The sequence below is a fragment of the Biomphalaria glabrata genome, chromosome 8 (genome assembly GCF_947242115.1).
Source record: "Biomphalaria glabrata chromosome 8, xgBioGlab47.1, whole genome shotgun sequence".
NCBI classification, from domain to species: Eukaryota; Metazoa; Mollusca; class Gastropoda; family Planorbidae; genus Biomphalaria; species Biomphalaria glabrata.
The window spans coordinates 42,848,247-42,870,125 of record NC_074718.1 but is presented as its reverse complement, the minus strand read 5'-3'; the positions used below and the strand labels follow the sequence as shown (position 1 = coordinate 42,870,125).

Here is a 21,879-nt window from a genome sequence, read left to right as displayed (position 1 = left end):
AGTGCACAAGTGCTCCTTCTTTCCTAGTGACGTTGGAGCACTGAATCAGCCACCAAAGACTTAGCAGAGTTTAAGTCATTGAATAACATCCATGACTAGATAGACACATGAAATGCGTAGAACGTAATAATCTTTTTTTTTTTTAAAGTAACTTCTGTAATATATAATATAATATATCGAAATATAACGGTAGCCAGTAAAATAATACCCTATCCTTTTAATTTTTTTTTTTTTTGCTACAATGGAATAGACATTTGACTTAGTTGTGCTAACAATGCAAAAAGAAAAAAAAAAACAACCAACAACAAACTATTAAATATTTTTATTTCAATACATTGCTTATGAATATTTCTTCTTCCTTTACATCTGATTCACTACAAAAAAAAATCGAATTTTTATTTTATGTTTACTTCCAATTATGAAACTCGATCCCTGGCCCGTCAATTTCCTGAAGCAATAATGTGGGTGTAAATAGAGAGAAAGTAGTCCTGACTCTATTCTCATACATTGATCACTTGTTCTGAAATTAAATCTAGGTTTTTTTTTGTGTTTTTTTTTAATTTTCTTGTGTAATTCTAAAACAAAATGTCTAACAGAAAATTAATATGTCCAGATCTTCTATTTAAGATAAAAAAAACATTACAAACCTCTCAGACAAGACAGAAATGTAAGGCACTTTCTTTATCTCATATGCTAGGACAAATTCCTATGCTTTTTTTTTCCCTAGTGCCATTATAGCATGGAATGAGTTGCCTGAATCAGACAGGAAAACAAATGACTCAGTAGAGTTTAAGTCTATACCTAACATGCATGACTAGATTATTAGATGGATGCGTGTCGGACGTAATTATCTTCTCTTTTGAAGGAACGTCTTTAATTTATAAGATAATTTATAAGATAAGATTGAAGTTACCGAACTTTTAAATTCCTTTAAGTCAAAAGGTTTTTAAGATATAATGACTAAGACACCACTATACAATCTACTAAATACATTAATATTATTTACTTCTAGATGGCATATACACTAGCTTTTGATGGTGCCAGTCTGATGGTACTTATACACAAGCATGTGATGGTTCCAGTCTGATGGTATTTATACACTAGAAATCGATGGTGCCAGTCAGATGGTATTTATACACTAGCATATCAGTCAGATTGTATTTATACATTAGGATTTGATGGTTCCAGTCTGATGGTATTTATACACTAGCATTTGATGGTTCCAGTCTGATTGTATTTATACACTAGCATATGATGGTGCCAGACTGATGGTATTTATACACTAGCATATGATGTTGTAAGTCAGATTGTATTTATACACTAGCATATGATGGTTCCAGTCTGATGGTATTTATACACTGGAATTCGATGGTGCCAGTCTGATGGTATTTAAACACTAGCATTTGATGGTGCCAGTCTGATGGTATTTATACACTAGCATGTGATGGTGCCAGTCTGATGGTATTTATACACTAGCATGTGATGGTGCCAGTCTGATGGTATTTATACACTAGCATGTGATGGTGCCAGTCTGATGGTATTTATACACTAGCATGTGATGGTGTCAGTCAGATGATATTTATACACTAGCATTTGATGGTGTCAGTCAGATGGTATTTATACACTAGCATATGATAGTTCCAGTCAGATGGTATTTATACACATAATACACAAACATTTGATGGTTCCATTCAGATGGTATTTATACACTAGCGTTTGCTGGTGTCATACACTGCCATAATATTGTAAAGATGTACATTTTTATATACCGGACATTTAAACGTTAGATCTATTCTTAAATTAGTAACGCTAGGTTATTTTTAATACTGAGTTTCATTGCATAAACAAAAAAAACAACAACTTTGCCCTAAACGGTTTAAAGTGACATTAGTTGAGACATGACTAGTCACTTGTGTCATGCCACCTAGACAGATATTTTCAATTTCGATTTTTCTGACAGCGTGGTCGAGAGGCTAAGTACGCTTGAACTTGGCTTGGCTTGGCTACCTACGAAGGGGGCTCGAGGTTCGACACCCGACTCGAGCAGAGTTGTGTTTACTGAGCGCCTAAAGGCAGCACGCAAAACCTTCTCTCAGACACTCCCCCCCCCCACACACACACTGATTCACAAATGATATTTGGACCATAGCGCTCTATGCTATAAGCATGAAAGTAGTGCTATATAAAAGCTATAATCTGTTAGACAGTTAGTTAGTATTTTTAGTTTATGTAGAGACGCACAATAATTGACGGATTTTGAACGCGACTAGTGACGATAGGACTTAGTTGGGTTAGAGGCTTCTTGGAGACAGACAATCAGTTGGTGATAGGATTTCATATCTTATCGACATAGACATCGACTGTGGCCCTTTGGCTGGATTAAATCTTGTTCATGAATTGTTCAAAGGTTTGGACTTAGCTTCTTCACTTGTTACCTTGTGTGTGTGTGTGTGTCTGCGTCTTGGTGGTTAGTTACAGTAATTACACCCGCACAAGAAAACCCAGACATCTTCAGAGTGATTCTGTCGAAGTCAGACAGGTATCCACTAACTCCAAGGCAGATAGGCATTCATCACAAATAATATAATAATAATTTCGAAAACCCTAACCGGAACTGGCACTAAGAGATACCTTTAAAACAAGGGTTCTCAGCCTGTGGGTCGCGACCCTTTTGGGGGTCGATTGACGATTTGCCAGGGGTCGCCTAAGACCATCGAAAAAATGAATTGTTTTTGTCCATTCTTCTATTGCTGTGTGTGTGTATGCAGAGGGGGGGGGGGGTCGTGGCAGATTGGGGGGGGGTGTAAAAAGGGGTAGCCGAGCCTAAAAGGTTGAGAACCGCTGCTTTAAAACATATGGAAGGATTCAATATGCAACGTAACAAGCTACATTACTTGACACTTGGATAAAAACAAAACCGGAAGCATAATTATTGTTTCGTTGTTTATTTTCACTTCATACATTTAACTTTATTCATAAAAAAGGTTTGGATTCCGTATAATACAATAGATTCCCGGTTAATCGGATCTCTTCTGGACACGATCATTTTGGTCCTAATAACCGGCTGTTCTCATTAAACAAACTTTTTATGTTACATGATTTTCGGCACGTTAAGATTCGGTCCAATTAAGCGACAGATCCAATTATGCGGTGATCCTATTAACCGAATATGACTGCATATAAATGAACAAAAAAAATGTATTTCTTGATTGAGTAAAAGTTGATATAAAGTAATAGAAAAGTAATCCGTTTTCTTAAGTAACATAACATAAAAAAGACATTTGGTTTAGTCACATATATATAGCACATATACATATTAATTGATAAAAAAATTGTCTCTTCAATTTCCTAAAAAAAATAATAATGGGCCTTATCGTATGTAATGCAAGTTTAAGGCCATTTCTTCCTAGAGTCTTCGGCCCCTAGATTCAACCATTTTGACAGAAAGCAGGAATGATATCTGGGTGCTTTACACGTCTGCCGCTTGACGCTACAGCTACAGCTGGAGTTGAAATTGTTGTAGCGGTCTATCAACCATCTGGCCAGCTTCTGAAAACCCACGGCGAGAAGTACGTTGCCAACCAACAGGCCGATGACAGCGAACGGGAAAACCCGATCCTGCATGTTCGGGACGATTTGATAAGCCTGCCTGGAAGTAAGGGGAAGTAATAGTAACGTATATATATATATATATATTGTAAATATGCAGTGATGCCCAAGGGGACGTAACCCACAGGGCTGGATTTAGACTTGATAAAGCCCTAAGCTATTTGAGATATGGGGACCCTTGTACTTAACATAAGGTAGTTTATTAGTTCAATTTCTCTTCGAAACAATATGAGGAGACGCCTGGGGAGCCTGATGGGATGCGAGTTCTTTTAACTGTTGATGATTTCTTTTTTTTTTTTAATAATACAAGTGTAGGTTGTAGCAGTTTCAATAAATTTAGTATACAGATATTTTTACTATACAATTTCAACTCTATTTCCTGTAAAACTCCAACTTCCACAAGCTTTCTACTATTCGCTCTACAACCTCTCCTAATTCTAGCTCACACACTCTACAAGCTGCAGGTTCTGGCTTTCTCTAATCTATCTATCTACTATCTATCTATCTATCTATCTATCTATCTATCTATCTATCTATCTATCTATCTATCTATCTATCTATCTAATCTGCCTAATCTGTCTAATCAAGTCTAATCTGTCTAATCAAGTCTAATCTGTCTAATCTATCTATCTATCTATCTATCTATCTATCTATCTATCTATCTATGTATCTAATCTGTCTAATCTATCTATCTATCTATCTATCTATCTATCTATCTATCTATCTATCTATCTATCTATCTATCTATCTATCTATCTACAATCTATCTATCTATCTATCTATCTATCTATCTATTTATCTATTTATCTATCTATCTATCTATCTATCTATCTATCTATCTATCTATCTATCTATCTATCTATCTATCTAAGTATTTATCTACCTATCTATCTATCTAATCTTCATTTACATAATTAATTAATTACTTCTAATTAATTAACTAATTGTTTAGTTTTTCATTGATTCATGTTTTTTCATCAACAATGAATAATTGTGCAAAGCTTCAACTTCGACCAAGAAAAGGGAGTGGAATACGTAACGTGAACAAGATTTGTACCAGACAGACAGACAGACAGACAAACAGAGTGAGTTGATGTAAGCATGGCACTATACAAAAAAAAATGTGCTTAAGGTATTAGGATATTTAAACAAACAATCGAAAAATTGTGCTAGCTAAGAACGGTTAGCACTAATCTCATGGTTCTGTCGCTAACAATGGCAATTTTTAAAAAGCTATCCATATGCTACGATAAGACAAGATCAGATTTTTAATTGTGGGAAGGCTTAATGTTCCTTTAGAATGGAAGAGCTATTACATCCTAGCCCAAACCTCACACACGACTGTGGGGAATTGCGGGGCGGGCAAGGCTCGAACCAGGGACAATCGTATAACTACGAGGCAGCCATTTATACATTTTTAAAATGTTATTTTAAAAAAAGGGGGTGGGGGGATAGGATTTTTGTGTGTGACAGAAAAACAAGCTTTATAGTGACTAAAGCACAACAGATCTAATTGTAATGTAATTTTCCACAGGAATGCATCCATTCTAGAAATACCCTCCTATCCTAACCATAATTATTTCGCCTTTCTTCGAATCACTGTCAAGACTCTGAAAAACGCGGTTCTAATTAAACAAGCAAACCCCGAGCTGTAAGACTGACCAGTGGGTAACGCAAGGCAGAAGCGTCGCCAGAGTTAGGGAGAGGCGGATCGTCTGCAGGATGTACGCAAGTTGGCGGATGAAGCCCGGGCTGAAGATGTAGCAGCCAATCAGCGTGTAGCCATACATCAGAAGAGCTGAAAGAGATACGTCACGTGATTAAGCAAAGGCATTGTGAGGTGGGAGGAATGATGGGGTAACGGTAAAGACTTGTAAATGGTCACCCCCCCCCCCCTTCCTTCCCTCCAGCATGAAGAAACTCATTGTCCTCAGCTCATACACCAGTTAAGGAGGGAGGAGGGAGATGACGTCACCAAATCCTGTATATGTCGCGAAGAGACTATGGATCATCTCATGGAAATGAGATGAATGCCTGGGCATTAGCTGTGGTCGGAACGATGTCGCCCACACATCAGTTCCCCCCACTCCACGCAGCTGATGTATCCAAAGGAACGGCAGTGCCGATAGCAATGTGTGCTGCAAACTGCCTTAGGGTCGCCAGCTCTTGATTTTTCCTCTGGGTTGACTCCTGAAGCCTTTCCCATGATTGGGTATAGCTGCAAGGCAACAGAGGTTTGAATTCAGAGGTTTTTTTTTCTCCTAGGTGGGTAGCCAGCCATGGCTAACGAGCCCCTCCTGCCCGAAGCTTACTGGTTAAGGCGCCAGTTACTCGTCTTTGCCCCTTCTACTGTTAGTGAGAACATTTCTGCCGGACTCAATATCTGAGACACACGTGAAGGCGCATGCCATTAGGAAGCATTTTATAGGTAGTGGAGTGCTTACATCCATTACCACGGCAATTACAACCTTGCGAAATCCTGTAGGATATTGCATACAAGCTAGGATTTTGCCCGATAGCTGTGATATTGCTTAAAAGCTAGGATATTGTCTACAAGATACGATATTACCTACAAGATAGGATACTGCCTACAAACTAGGACATTGCTCACAAGCTAGGATATTGCCCACAAGCTAGGGTCTTGCATTCTAGCTAGAATATTGCTTTACAAGCTAGGATATTGTCTACAAGCTAGGATATTGCTAACAAGCTAGGAAACTGCATGCAAGCTAGGATATTGCGTACACGCTAGGATATTACCTATACGCTAGGATATTGCTAACAAGCTAGGATATTGCATACTATGCTACTAGCTTGGATATTACCTATACGCTAGGATATTGCTAACAAGCTAGGATATTGCATACTATGCTACTAGCTTGGATATTACCTATACGCTAGGATATTGCTAACAAGCTAGGATATTGCATACTATGCTACTAGCTTGGATATTACCTATACGCTAGGATATTGCATACAATGCTACTAGCTTGGATATTACCTATACGCTAGGATATTGCATACTATGCTACTAGCTTGGATATTACCTATACGCTAGGATATTGCATACTATGCTACTAGCTTGGATATTACCTATACGCTAGGATATTACATACTATGCTACTAGCTTGGATATTACCTATACGCTAGGATATTGCATACTATGCTACTAGCTTGGATATTACCTATACGCTAGGATATTACCTATACGCTAGGATATTGCATACTATGCTACTAGCTTGGATATTACCTATACGCTAGGATATTGCATACTATGCTACTAGCTTGGATATTACCTATACGCTAGGATATTACCTATACGCTAGGATATTGCATACTATGCTACTAGCTTGGATATTACCTATACGCTAGGATATTGCATACTATGCTACTAGCTTGGATATTACCTATACGCTAGGATATTGCATACTATGCTACTAGCTTGGATATTACCTATACGCTAGGATATTGCATACTATGCTACTAGCTTGGATATTACCTACTAGCTGTGATATTGATTACAAGCTAGAATATTGCCTAGTATCAAGGATATTGCTTACAAGATATGTTGTTATTATAAAGCTAGTATATAGCTTATAAGTTAGGTTATTTTCTTAAATCTAAGCTATTGGATACAAACTAGGCTATTGTATACATACTAAGCTATAGTCTACAAGCTAGGATATTTTCTAAAAGCTAAGATTTTGCCTACTAACCAGGATGTTGAGTATAAGCTAGGACTAAGGCTATTGCCTACAAACTAGGCTAGGGCCTACATCCTAACTCCAAAAGAATAATACACAAAGGCTAAGAGGTGAGGTAGATCTTCTTTACCTAACATGGGAGGGCGTGGATTTAACCCTTAACTAACTACGAACATACCACACAGGGCAAACAAATGGGCCAACTCTCCTATCAAGTCGCTCTGGTCAGTCCCCAAGTCAAAGTCCACGTGGTCCGTGTGGCCGTCGTGCGGCACGTGCAAGTACGACTCGTCGTCAGCGTGGAGGTGGGAGCTGTAGTCATGGGGCTCCTTAACGTCGTACTCCTGGAACTTGATCTCGTCTGGTTCATCCTCTTCTTCATCAACGTCAATGTCCTGTATCTGCGGGATTCTTGGGCTTTGGGTCAGAACTAGACGCAAGCCAAAAGAAAAGACAACTCTTTAAACAGGGGACGTAACTCGATTCCGTCTAAATCCTTAAAAGATACTCATCGATGGATAAGCGTAAAGATGTCTAGACTCAGTGCCGGCTTTTAGTTAGTGGAGGCCTCAACCCTCATCAAGCTTCAATAGGAACGCCTTTCATAAGTATTATAATATTCATAAGTCTAGAAGAATATCATATTTGTGACAGAAGAAATAGAGTTCTAGTAAATTTGATCTCATTTTCCTGGTTTTCGTTATACAGTTAATAGGCAGGTTCCACGTAAAGGTTAGAGCGGTTAGAAAAAGTATAAGTTATACTTGCAGGCCCGGAGTCCACCAAACTCTAATAGGTACCGGGCAATAAATGGGGGGAAAAAAGGCCATTGGTCGTGCTAGTCAAAGGACACCCTCGTTAACAATCGGTCAAAAAAACAAATCAATAAGCTTTAATTCATATGCCCAATAGATGGCAAGGTCTGAAAAGGGGAACATATTGTACATATAACATGTAGTTATTTTCATCATACCTCATTAAAGTGAAGGTTACATTTTTACAAGGCTTATATTAACTCACTCCGTCTGTCTGTCTGTCTGGTAAAAAGTTTGTACACGTTATTTCTCCCACACCCAATCGAGCTGAAATTTGGCAAAATTATTTCTTTTACTTGAAAACACATGAATAAATTTTAAAAGAATTAAACAAAATGAGTTAATTAACTATTGGTAATAATTTATATTGTTTGCTATCTCGGACAAGGGAAAGAAATTGTACTTGACGGAAGTGGTGGTATAAGCTGAAGTAGTCCCCTTTATATGTAGTCATCTAAGGCTTAGTGAACACCAACATGAAATAGAAACAATAGATACCTATACAATAATCCATGTTCATACGCTCTTCGCTAGCAGAGTGGTTACCGTGTTGGCTTAAGAAGCCTGAGAAGGCTTTAGCCCACGAGTTCGAATTCAGGACGTTGATTTTTTTTTCTTATTACATTAAAAAAAGCGATCACCCAGATACCCCGTTCTTTCTCCCGCACCACTTGCTATCAGGTCCAGACAAGTGATAGGATCATAGCGTGTTGAGAAAGCTAAAAGCATGAAATTGCGCTAAACAAAAACAAAAATATTTCTAATCGCACAGATTTATTATTGCTAGTCTAAATCTATAACAAATTTAATTACATGACTGATTCAAACTAACTGATACACCTAATATAAGCTTTGTCTAAAATAATATTTTTTTTTTGTATTTTGCTTGTTAAAATGTATTGTCAATGTTTGATTAAAGCCAACGTTTATTTAATCAATTCTCTCAAACTTTTTCTAGATTTTGGTTTAGATAACCTCTCTGTGCAACAAACATTCAAACACAGTATTCAAACATTTAATAATATAGTTTTGAATGTGTTGTTATAGTTTAGCGCTGCCTAGGTATCCAGCATACCACACGTAGCTCCGCCCTGCATGTCTGATATGCCTGCCCTAATCAAGGCCTAGATCTTGGTCAAGATTCTAGATAGCGTGTTAATAAAAGATTTAGAATTAAAGTTTATTAGAATAGTAGATAGAATGATCTTATTCAAATTGTAAGTCTAAGAACTAAAGTTTTATTTAAGATACAATATACCTTGTGGTCTATAGGGCAGAAGATGTAAAGGTCATCTGTCTCTGTGGCCTACGGTTAACGAGGGTGTCATGTGGCCAGCACAACGACCAACCGCCTTTACTTTTCCCCAACTAACGTTAGGTACCCATTAGAGCTGGGTGGACTCAGAGGCGCCCGAAGATCCTGAAGTTAAAAATACCAGTCTTCACCAGGATTCGAACCCCGCACCCCGGTTCGGTAGCCAATGCTTTACCGCTCAGCCACCGCGCCTCCAAGATACAATATCTAAATGTTTAAATGCTTTAAATTGTCGAATAATCTAGCTTCTAGGTATACATCTACTGTTCTAGTAATTAGCTGGACTGACTTAGATTTTAGATCTATATCTAGTTATCTAGTTAGATCTAGATTCTAGAATTTAGGCTAGAGTAGATCTTCAGAACTTCTATCTATATTTAGATCTAGATCCTAATTTAGATAGTGCTAGAACTGACTTGGATATAGATCTAGATCTAGACTGTACCTCTTATTTTGGACATGATCAAGTCAAGTGAAGATTTTAAGACTTTCTAGATGGTTTGAAATTTCTTCCGAAAATTACCGCGCGAACTTGAGACAGACAAACTCCATGTATTCTACTGTCATCATTAACTTCAAGTGATCTTCGATGGTAACCTCCTGGAGGGCTTCCTACTTTTCGCTTGTTTCAAAAACTGTGCGTCTGTTCAACTCTTCTCGTAGACGCTGCATTTACTTCAAGATGTGAAACTCAATCATCATGTAAATGTTAAGAAAATCGACACTTGCGCACTATCACGTGGATCTTCCCAGACACCCTTTGAGTAGCGCTTATGGTTGCAATGTACCTCGTCAATCAAAAATACGGGGATGAAATCTGTAAAAGGAGTTTTCTTCAAGTCCAAAGATTAATTTATAAATCATTGTCTTCGAGTCCGGAGATTAAGTATAAAGCATTGTCTTCGTGGCCAAAGATTAAGGATGCGTGTAGTATTTCAAGTGACTACGCAAACACAGTTTTAAGTTTAAATTTTAGTAAAAACTCAGCTTCAGACCCTGGTTGACAAACTATCTGCTGCTTGCCAGAAGTTCGGCTTCAATATTAGTCAAAGCAAGAGTGGGAGAACAAACTCACAATTAAACATTGCACTATATCCAGAAGAAATGAAGAAACTAATAGTGAATAAAATCAATCTGAAATGGACAAGCTCTCATCCAAATCACAAGAAAGATGATGCCTATTATAATCTATCCCGACAAGATCAACGTCTCATCTTTCGACTCAGGACAGGACACAACAGAATGAGACAGCATATGTACCGGAAGCTCAAAATTGGAACCAGTGAAATCTGCCCATGTGGAGTATCACCAGAGAATGCTGACCATGTCCTTCAAAACTATTCTCTTTACAATGAGGCCCGTAAAAGAACTGGCCCCAAAACACCCCAAATAGAAAGAAAACTATACGGAGAGCTCCCTGATTTGGAAACCACTGCGCAGTTCATCTCATGTATTGGTCTAGTCATCTGAACGCTCCAACATACAAATGAAAACGAGGAAGAAGAAGAAGAAGTCAAAGCGATATTAAAATACTAGTTTAGAACACAAATACTGCCCCTCAAGTAAACATTAATGGCCAACCATTGGAAACTGACCAGTAATGGCTATCTTGGTTCCATGATATCCAGCGATGCTGTACTGGATAAAGACATTAACAACAGGATAAACAACACAAGATACAGACATTTTACAAAGAGAATTAGATGAATTACAGAAATGGGAATCAAATTGGAGAATGTCTTTCCACCCAGAAAAATTTCAGTTATTAAGAGTAACAAAAAAACTAAAACAAATTAATTCCACTTATCTTATTCATGGTAACCCAGTAACACAGACTAAAAACGCAAAATACCTAGGTGTTACAATAAATGAAAAACTGTCATGGAATCCCCATATTGATGAAACTATCAAAAAATCAAACAAAGCATTAGGATTTATTAAAAGAAATTTCTATAAAACAAATAAGAACATAAAACTAAAATGTTATTTAACCTTGGTTAGGCCAATAATAGAATATGCATCCTCTGTTTGGGACCCCTCAACTCAAGAAAACATTAAGAAACTGGAACAGACACAAAATAGAGCAGTGCGATTCATAACAAACGAATATTCACATTTGACTGGAGTGACGCCTTTAGTAAAATCACTAAATTTAGAAAGCCTTCAGGACAGAAGACTCAAAAGTAAAGTAGCAATTATACATAAAACACTGAACCATAATCTTCAAATACATAAAAAAAATTAATAAAATGCTCAGAAAGACACAAATATAAAGGCACATTTCTCATCCCAAATGCTAAGACAAATTTGTACAAATTTTTCTTCCCTAGTGCTATTAGAGCATGGAATGGGTTGCCTGAGCTAGCCAGGAAAACCAGTGACTTGGCAGAATTTAAGTCATTGGTTAATATGCATGACTAAATGCATGACGCGTAGGACGTAATCATCTTCTTTTTTGAAGTAACGTCTGTATTATATAAGAAGATAAGATGCTGTACTGGATAAAGACATTAACAATAGGATAGCCAAATGTCACTGTTGCAGAAAAGAGTGTCGGACAAAACTAACAATACCAAAGCCTTATTCTACCAGACCTGTGTGATGAGCACTTTGCTATACAAAGTGAAACATGGTCAAACTGCTCATGACTTGAAAAAAAGCTAAGAATCTTCCACAAGATATTCTGTATGTTGATCTAACAGAAGGCAGGAGAGCCGCTGGTCGCCCAGTTTTACGGTATACGGATGTATGCAAACGCGACATGAAGCTCTTCAATATCGACACTAGCAGCTGGGAAAAGTGGCACTGGATAGATTCACATGGAGAGCGAGCATAAAGGAAGGGTCCCAGATTACAGATGTCATACATAACAGTAATAGAAAGAAGGGTTAAAATGCAACAGCGCCTGGTAATTACATTGTAATGGCAAATTCGCCGAATCCGAAATTTAAGATGTGTGCAGTGTGTCACGTGACAACGCAAACCCAGTCGCCACCTGCAGATGCAGACACAGCCGTTGTCCGCTGGGGGGGGGGGTCTATTTGGTTTTCTCTTCGTCTGCGCATGTTTTAAAGAGTTACGATGCTTCCTAGAACTGATTCGTGTTAAGTGTTGTGAGTACAGTCGAGACCAATCGTCGTAGTAGGCCTGGACACTGACCTGCAACGTCACAACCTGTGGGCAGTTTAGGCCAATCGCTTGTTGCCACGCCACAGGTCTGTGACGCTGCAGGTCAGTGTTCAGCCTTTCCACAAGAACTAACCTTATCTAATGGGAAGAACTCCACATTTACAACCATATATCTGGGTACAGTTATCGGCTTCGATCAAGATGGACAGGTTGACATGGTGACGTCATTAAATGTCAGATATCGCACCGACATCCATGCGCAAGTAGCCTGTGGCGACTGCAAAGCCATATCTGTCGGTGTCGATCGGCACATCCGTCTACATTGTTATGTAAGCTGACCACCTTCAATACACACGCACACACGCACGCGCACACACCACCCTGGGCCTGACCGGTGACAACAACCGCAATTAAGTTCGTCAACGCCTCCTTAAAGCAGGCTATTTTTAGCCTCCTGTCCTCCCCCTGTACATGTTGACTAGAGATAATACAAAAATCGATGTCTCCAAGTTGGGTAGAAGGACTGGTCGCAAAACTATCTACTATTTAGCCCTATCACATCTCTCACTTAAAGTAAGAATATATTGGGGTACAGAGGAACAGGTGAAGCGACTGCCTGGACCCAGCGTGATAACGTCTGACGACAAGGAGGGTTCGGTATTTGAGTCCGAAGATAAATAAAGGATGCAGTATTTCCCATAGCTAAGCCCCAGCTGTGACCTATACATATGCAAATGTCAATCGCAAGTAGGTCAGTGTAGTCATGTGACAGTGTTGTCATGTGACACTGTAGTCATGTGACACTGTAGTCATGTGAAATACTGCTTTCACCTTCACTAACATCTTCACCATAAATAATTTAGTCTCTCGGACCGTTGGGGCACCACATACGATCGGTCGACCGTCTTTCTTAACTCCGCTCTGTTTTTTTGCCATGTCCCTGGTACTGTTCCCCGCAGAAAGGTCTTGGGCTTCGTGATATGGACATACAGCTAAGTTTGGTGTTGTTGTTGTTTTTTTTTACAACAGGTCATAATAGGGCCCAATATTCATTTTCCATTACTCTTCGGAATTTAGGACAATAATAAATATGTAACGAATAAATAAATAATAGCTATTTTGCAAAAGAAAATCCGCTGCCGAGGACAAACGCAGAAGGCGAAAAGAAAAATCTGAATCGACCACTTGCGGACAATGGTTATGCTTGCCCTGGATGTGGCAAAATATGTAGGTCACAGGTGGGGCTGCGCAGCCACGGGGAATACTGCACTCCTCACAAATCTTCGGACTCGAAGACAAGCCTTATTATTATTATTGTGCAATGCATATGTAATAAGAATATATCTGCTTTAAAACACGACAGCCGCACAGTACAAGTTTTGAGTTTTATTTTTTTTGATGTATTCAATAAGATAATAATTGAATCGATAGATCGATAGATTGATAATGGGTTGCATTTTGAACAGTATTGATTTGAGGCTCTTGCTAGATCAAGTTGAAACGAATAAAACACTGAACATAATCTTCAAAAACAAAATCGAATAAAATACTCAGAAAGATACAAAGATAAAGGCACATTTCTCGTTCCATATGCTAGGACAAATTTGTACAAATGCTCCTTCTTCCCTAGCGCTATTAGATCATGGAATGGGTTGCCTGAGCTAGCCAGGAAAACAAGTGACTTGGCAGGATTTAGGTCATTGGTTAACATGAATGACTAAATGCATGACGCGTAGGAAGTAATCATCTTTTTTTGAAGTAACGTCTGTATTATATAAGAGAAGAGAAAAACATAAAATATATGCATATAAAAAAAGACTTGTATTTTGATTTAATTTTATCTTAGATTTAAAAAAATGGAACATTTTTTTTTACAATGCCATATCTCCCGACCCCCTCCACTTAGTTCCCCTAAAGAAAGAATCCTGGTTCAAGGAATGTATAGATCTATAACACTTTAAAATATTCCAATATTCCTTTAGATCTAGGCCTAGAGCAGGGGTTCTCAACCTGTGGGTCGCGACCCCTTTGGGGGTCGATTGACGATTTGCCTGGGGTCGCCTAAGACCATCGAAAATATGGATTGTTATTGTCTACTCTTCTATTGCTGTGTGTGTGTAAGGGGGGAGGGGCCCCGGAGGGGTCGCTGCAAAGTGAGGAATCGTAAAAAGGGGTCGCCGAGCTTAAAAGGTTGAGAACCGCTGGCCTAGAGCGAGGATGCGCAAATATTTCCTGAACATGAATTTTTTTCAACTCTTCAATAAATACGGAAATACCAGAAGACTTATAATCTTGTACTCTTTATTTATTTATTTTACTTTGAAAAATTCGAAGGCGCCCTAAAGACCCTAAAAGTAGAAATCCTTGTCTTCAGCAGGATTCGAACCCAGGATCTCCGGTTCGGAAGCCAGGCGCTTTACAACTCAGCCACCGGGGCCTCCTTCACTTTTATGTAATGAACTTTTATAACTATTTGTGTAGTAAAGAAAAGAAAGCAGCCTTAGAAATATGTCACCTTTTGAAAAAAACAACAATATAAGTTTTAAAAAAAATAATTCTTTTGTTGTTATTTTGGTTCGCGTGACGGACAAAGAGACTTGGAAATCAATAAGCCTTTCTTCCCAGTTCTCCGTGGACAATGCAACACCAGAGAGCAGAATCAGGAACACAAAAATTTTTAGTCTGAAGATATCTTTAAATTCAGCTGCTCTAGTGGTCATTAGATGTCGCTTTGTACAAAGCTTATGTCAACTTTGTCTGTCTGTCTGTCTGCTACAAATTCTAAACACGTTATTTTCCTCACTTCCCATTCTTGGATCAGAAACTCAATTTATTTGTTCTTCCTAACGAGAAACGAATGAATACAAAAAATTAACCATTTCTTTCATTAAATATTGGGAATTAATTATTTTTTTTTATATAAAAAAGGGAAATAAATCTTATATATATGTATGGTTGTAAATGTGGAGTTCTTCCCATTAGATAAGGTTAGTTCTTTGTTGTTGTTTTTAATCAGACAGACATATTTAGCCAGACGATGACTCTGTGTCTAGATATAAGTAAAAAGTTTAATTCGTTGACAAGAATGGACATGTCGAGAAAATAATGACATGAATTTAGACTAGAGATGGGAAACGAACCGAGCCCGAACTTTAAAACTGATAGGTACAAACCGAACGAATTGTCCTTACTATGACCGAGCTGATGGAATGGAACCTTTGTGGCAAGAAGCTGAATCAGGCTGACATACGCGCCTTCTAAAGGAAATAGCAACTCTTTATTAAAAGTTCATTTAGGAGGCGGAAAAGGATGAAACAAATGTGGACTAATCACCCCACAGACGAGCATCTAGATTCAGAGCTTGAGCTTGGTGTCTCATCAATGCAGTGGGAGCTTCAGAAGTTGGTTTTGGATAAACTTCCTACATCCCATGAATAAGTGTAAATATTATAGTCACGTGGTGGCTGATTGGTAAAGCGCTTGACTTGAGATTCGACGGGTCCCAGGTTTGATTCCTGGTGAAGACTGAGATTTTTATTTTCGGGATATTAAGGTCATCTCTAAGTCTACCAAGCTCTAATGGGTACCTGACGTTCGTTGGGGAATTAAGGCGATTGGTCGTTGGGATGGTTACATGACACCCTCGTTAAACGTGGACCACAGAAATAGATGACTTATACATCATCTGCCCTATAGATCGTAAGGTCTGAAAGGGAAATTTTTAAAAATGTTATTCACGGGTTTCTAATAAAAGTGCTTTATTTTGTATTTTTAAAATTTTTGTATCTTTTCTGTTATGTGGCCCGCGACACGAGTGTTGATAATTAAAATGGCCCACCGGCCGAATAAGGTTTCACATCCCTGTTTTATCTCATTCATAATTGAATTAAACATTATTATGCTTTTGCTATTACCTAATTTCTTAACATCGAACCAAACCCGAACCCGAACTTTAGACCCGACCGAACCGAACCCGAACTATGCCCGAACTTAAATCTGATCGAACCGAACCAGAACTTTAAAAGTTGGGTTCCATTCCCATCTCTAATTTAGACATGTGATGTGTGTTGTCATGTGACTATGATGTGACTAGACATGTGATGTGTGTTGTCATGTGTCTAGACATGTGATGCGTGTCGTCCTGAGACTATGCATGTGATGTGTGTTGTCCTGGGACTATGCATGTGATGTGTGTTGTCCTGGGACTATGCATGTGATGTGTGTTGTCCTGGGACTATGCATGTGATGTTTGATGTCCTGAGACTATGAATGTGATGTGTGTTGTCATGTGACTATGATGTGACTAGACATGTTATGTGTGTTGTCATGTGTCTAGACATGTGATGCGTGTCGTCCTGAGACTATGCATGTGATGTGTGTTGTCCTGGGACTATGCATGTGATGTGTGTTGTCCTGGGACTATGCATGTGATGTGTGTTGTCCTGGGACTATGCATGTGATGTTTGATGTCCTGAGACTATGAATGTGATGTGTGTTGTCCTGGGACTATGCATGTGATGTGTGTTATCCTGGGACTATGCATGTGATGTGTGTTGTCCTGGGACTATGCATGTGATGTGTGTTTCCTGGGACTATGCATGTGATGTGTGTTGTCCTGGGACTATGCATGTGATGTGTGTTGTCCTGGGACTATGCATGTGATGTGTGTTGTCCTGGGACTATGCATGTGATGTGTGTTGTCCTGGGACTATGCATGTGATGTGTGTTGTCTTGGGACTATGCATGTGATGTGTGTTGTCCTGGGACTATGCATGTGATGTGTGTTGTCCTGGGACTATGCATGTGATGTTTGATGTCCTGAGACTATGCATGTGATGTGTGTTGTCCTGAGACTATGCATGTGATGTGTGTTGTCATGTGACTTCCCGACACATACTCTAGCTATATAACAAGTCTTAGCCATCGTTACCAACACTGATACTAGTGATATTTTTTATAGACACTGTCATTACTCCATATAACAATCTATGACATCTTTATTGCCACTGTCACTAATGACATAACAATCTATAACATCTGTATCGTCACTAACACAATGTGTCCTCAACATCCTCGCTGAGACTAGCACTAGTCCTACAGCAACACGAGACATCTAATTGTGAAGTTGCTAATTTTAGTAAACTAAATACTATAATTACGGCTAAGAACGTTTCTGTGACGTTGCGGCTGAGAAGACAGTTGTGGTCTTCAATCGATAAAACTTAAGTTTGAGCTAACTCTGAAACTCAAACAAACCAGTAAAGGCAACAAGGCGTGTATAGAAATAAACTCAAGTCAACTAAAAATGTAAATATTAAAATATGGCAATGTAACAAAACGTATTAATGAGGCAAGGGATGCAATTCATAGATAATTGTTATGTCCACTAAATGTAAAACGAATTACTAAGAATTAAAAAGAAAAGTGGTATTACAATTCTAGTGTACGCAGAGTAACAATACAATTTAACATGCTACAATTAATGATAATGTAAAATTTACATAACTTGTTAAATGTAATTCATATTTTTAAACGTTATTTTGATTCTATAATTAATCAAATTTAGAATTCGAATTATCACTTTTTAATATTCCAAGAGCTTCTTTAAAAATGACTGAAGCTTCAAATCTAATTCATCACATCTGATGGTTTCAGTACCTAACAGCATTTGGGTGCGGTCATGCATGTGTTGGTGTGTATTTACTTTTAATTTTGGTTTGTTATCATTTGGTTGTTGATATGCTAATCCTTGTATCATTTTTCTGTCTCTGATAGTCTCAATAGTTATGCAGTATGTCTTTGCTATTAAATAATATTTTCATTACTATTATTATATTTTTGTAAAGTAATTAAGTATAGGTTAATCATGTTTCAAATTTTCTCTTTAATTCTTTTATGATTTAATATTTGTGAAATGTGAGAAAGAACTTACTAATAAAAATAAAATTTAAAAATATATAATAAATAAATCAAAAGCCCACAAAGGAGGCTGGAGGGCCCAAAAAAGAAGCATATAAAGCCCCAAAAAGAGGCAAAGAAAAGAGGCCTAGGGCCCAAGGATTTCTATGATGACAAAGCTAAAATTGAAAATAGTGAATTCTGAGGTTTCCTAAATAAAAAAAAAGCAACAAAAAAACTGTGAATAATATTGGATCTTCGAATTTGTAATGAACTTGGAAAACTGATCTTGTTTGGACCACTCGCAATGCTACTATTTACAAGATGACAGAGCCTGTATACACAAGCCTCCCCCACAGTTTGAGAATGACTGAGTACTGACAACACACCATCCCTGAAAGTTTGAAATTTACTAGTAAATAAAGACACTGCCCTTCTAGACTCCGAAGATCATGCATTTCGTGTGAGATGTAAGCCCATGTGAGATGTATGCGGACTTTCAGGTGTCTACAGCGGGAAAATAGGACAAGCAAATGAACGCAAGAACTATGAACAATTTCTGAACAAAGCTGTTACATTTGTTGTTGCTCTTTGCAATGTAATCTTTTGGAAAGTGAATAAAAAAAAGCATTAATCGCACTCATAGTAATTCATCAATCACATTAATTTTGGCATTAATTAAAAAAAGAAACAACTCAATAATTGTTTCATTGTATTTCAAGAACACTGATCCTGTGTTCAATTCATTGACCTTCTACTGGACATCTCGCTTCATCGAAAATGGAAAAATATTCCAGTTACAACAATAGAAGCCGAATACATTAAGAGCTTGTAGGTCAAGGTCAACACAATATGGTATATTATGTTATGGTAAAAGACAGGCTTCTAATTACTATGTTTAACCTCTAGTACATGTATCAGTGGGTGGGGGGGGGCACAACTAGGATACTAGTCAGGGGCATCAAGAGAATGGAAAAAGGGCGGTGCGCCTCTTGTAACCGTCTTTAAAGGCTATGGACCTCATTCACCAATCGTAAACAAACAACATTTAGTCACGTGATCTTATTGATAAAACAATGGGAAAAAACTGTCACGTGACAACCATCATGAATTAAACATGAGATCGTAAATTATATAGAAGAGATAGAGCACCACGTGGCTAAATGTTGTTTGTTTACGGTTGGTGAATGAGGTCCATTGTCATTTTGAGTTGGGGAAAGGCAGAAGGGCCCCCACGTACCCAGCAGACTGGGGCCCAACTACTTCTGACAGCGGGCTTACACGTGTTGCTTCAGTGAAGGTTACAAGAAGTCCAGCATAGGAGGGCGTCAAGTTCCCGGTACGTCAGGCAGGGGGCAGTGTGGAAATGTGATGATGTCTGTGTTGATATGTATTGATGTGTGCTTTTATACGTGTGTTGGTGTGCCTTCGATCTTGTGTGCTGGTGTGTGTTTGTTGTTGTGTATTGATCTGCTTATAGATGTGTGTTGGTGCGTGTGTGTTGGTGCGTGTGTGTTGGTGCGTGTGTGTTGGTGCGTGTGTGTTGGTGCGTGTGTGTTGGTGCGTGTGTGTTGGTGCGTGTGTGTTGGTGCGTGTGTGTTGGTGCGTGTGTGTTTTTGTGTGTGTGTTGTTGTGTGTTGGTGTTGACGTAAGTTTCTTGAGAATCTTTAACCCCAAAGTAAAACGTTACTGTGTGTCAACATTTTTTTCAAGTTATCAACAGCGTAAATCTTAAGACTCTACTGGTATCTTTATTGCCATCACGTAGCCATCTGATAGAGGATAAGGCGAGATTGAATGAAAGGAAAAGGATATAGTAACAATATAGTTTACTTATATACAGTAGGAGTGGAAGTAAAAGTGGATGTAAAAGTGAATTTAAAAGTGAATGTAAAAGTGAATGTAAAATGAGTGTAAAAGTGAATGTTATAGGGCAGTGTTGCCCAACCTAATTCAATCTGCGGGCCATTTTAATTTCCAACACTGGTGTCGCGGGCCACATGATGGAAAAGGTATAAGAACTTATTGAAATTGACCTGAAATTATTTTATTTTAAACCCGAGGATCTAGTAATTACATTGAATTATTGGGTTATTTGAATTTTCTCTTTACACTTCAAAAAAATGGCGTAAGTTTTGTTTATATTGTGTTGTTCTTGTTGTTGTTTTTAAAAACAGCCTCAGACTTTCTTTATAAAAACAAACATGTTGGCTTGGCTAGCAATGGTATCATGTTCTACAAAAAGTAAAGATCCGTTCACTTTTCCTAGTAGATTCTGTAGTCATATTTCATGAACGCACAAACGTTAAAAGCGTTGGTAATAATCCTTTTGACCAAAGTAAGGACCCTAACTAAGGTAAAGATACGTAACGTTTTGAACATTTTTTTTTTTGGGGGGGGGGGGGGAAAGAAGATTTTCTATATTTTGTGCCGACGTTTCGGCGGGCCGGATGAAACCACGTCGCGGGCCGGATCTGGCCCGCGGGCCGTATTTTGAGCATCACTGTTATAGGGAATGAGGAAGTGAAAATGAATGTAAATGTCGATGTAAGAATGAAAATAAGACAAGCTGTAAGAGTAAATGATGAAAGCACAAAGAACGCTGAACGACTGTGTGGAGAACAAAACAGACGAGATAACATCTAGAAGATTCAGACATAAGTTTCTGTTAGGCCACTTTTGCTGAGATTTTAAAGAGAATCCTGGTGCTACCCCAATCAGTTCTGCAAATAATTTAAAAGAAAACAACACATTTTTAATATTACTTAGAGGACATTTTTAGAGAAGACACTCCACTGATAACCTCGGGTCTCCTGGAAACTCCCCACTGTGTCTCTCAGGTCTCTTGGAAACTCTCCACAGAGACTATCATGTCTCTCGGAGACTCTCCAGTGAGACTCTCGGGTCTCTTGGAGACTCTCCACTGAGACTATCATGTCTCTCGGAGACTCTCAACTGAGACTCTGGGGTCTCTTGGAGACTCTCCACGGAGACTCTGTCTCTTGGAGACTCTCCAGTGAGACTCTCATGTCTCTTGGAGACTCTCCACGGAGACTCTGTCTCTTGGAGACTCTCCAGTGAGACTCTCATGTCTCTTGGAGACTCTCCACGGAGACTCTGTCTCTTGGAGACTCTCCAGTGAGACTGTCATGTCTCTTGGAGACTCTCCACGGAGACTGTCTCTTGGAGACTGTCCACTGAGACTATCATGTCTCTCGGAGACTCTCAACTGAGACTCTCGGGTCTCTTGGAGACTCTCCACTGAGACTCTCATGTCTCTTGGAGACACTCCAGTGAGACTCTCAAGGCTAAACTAACGAGCTGAAAAAAAAAACAAGACAAACACAACATGGGGGAAACAGAGTGAGTGGGAAAATATACAAGATGGGGGAGGTGTGTGTGTGTGAGT

General features: G+C 38.6%; 1 protein-coding gene across 1 annotated transcript; it reads right to left on the bottom strand.

Annotated features, from left to right (window-relative positions):
• Positions 1–2,935: 2,935 nt before the first annotated feature.
• Positions 2,936–10,096, bottom strand: LOC106072678 (uncharacterized). The gene is made up of 4 exons (XM_013233098.2): positions 9,889–10,096; positions 7,492–7,743; positions 5,272–5,407; positions 2,936–3,649 (listed from the first exon to the last, which is right to left on the bottom strand). Exons 1-4 carry the CDS (start codon positions 9,902–9,904, stop codon positions 3,391–3,393), a joined length of 663 nt encoding a protein of 220 aa, XP_013088552.2. The 5' UTR covers positions 9,905–10,096; the 3' UTR covers positions 2,936–3,390.
• Positions 10,097–21,879: the final 11,783 nt, after the last annotated feature.

What these genes read in the sequence shown, in the direction of transcription:
- LOC106072678 (XM_013233098.2), bottom strand. An exon ending in CCATTTGTTTGCCCTGTGTG is followed by an intron (nt 5,408 to 7,491) that starts GTATGTTCGTAG and finishes TATCTCTTTCAG; the next exon opens with CTCTTCTGATGTATGGCTAC. An exon ending in CTGCCTTGCGTTACCCACTG is followed by an intron (nt 3,650 to 5,271) that starts GTCAGTCTTACA and finishes CCTTACTTCCAG; the next exon opens with GCAGGCTTATCAAATCGTCC.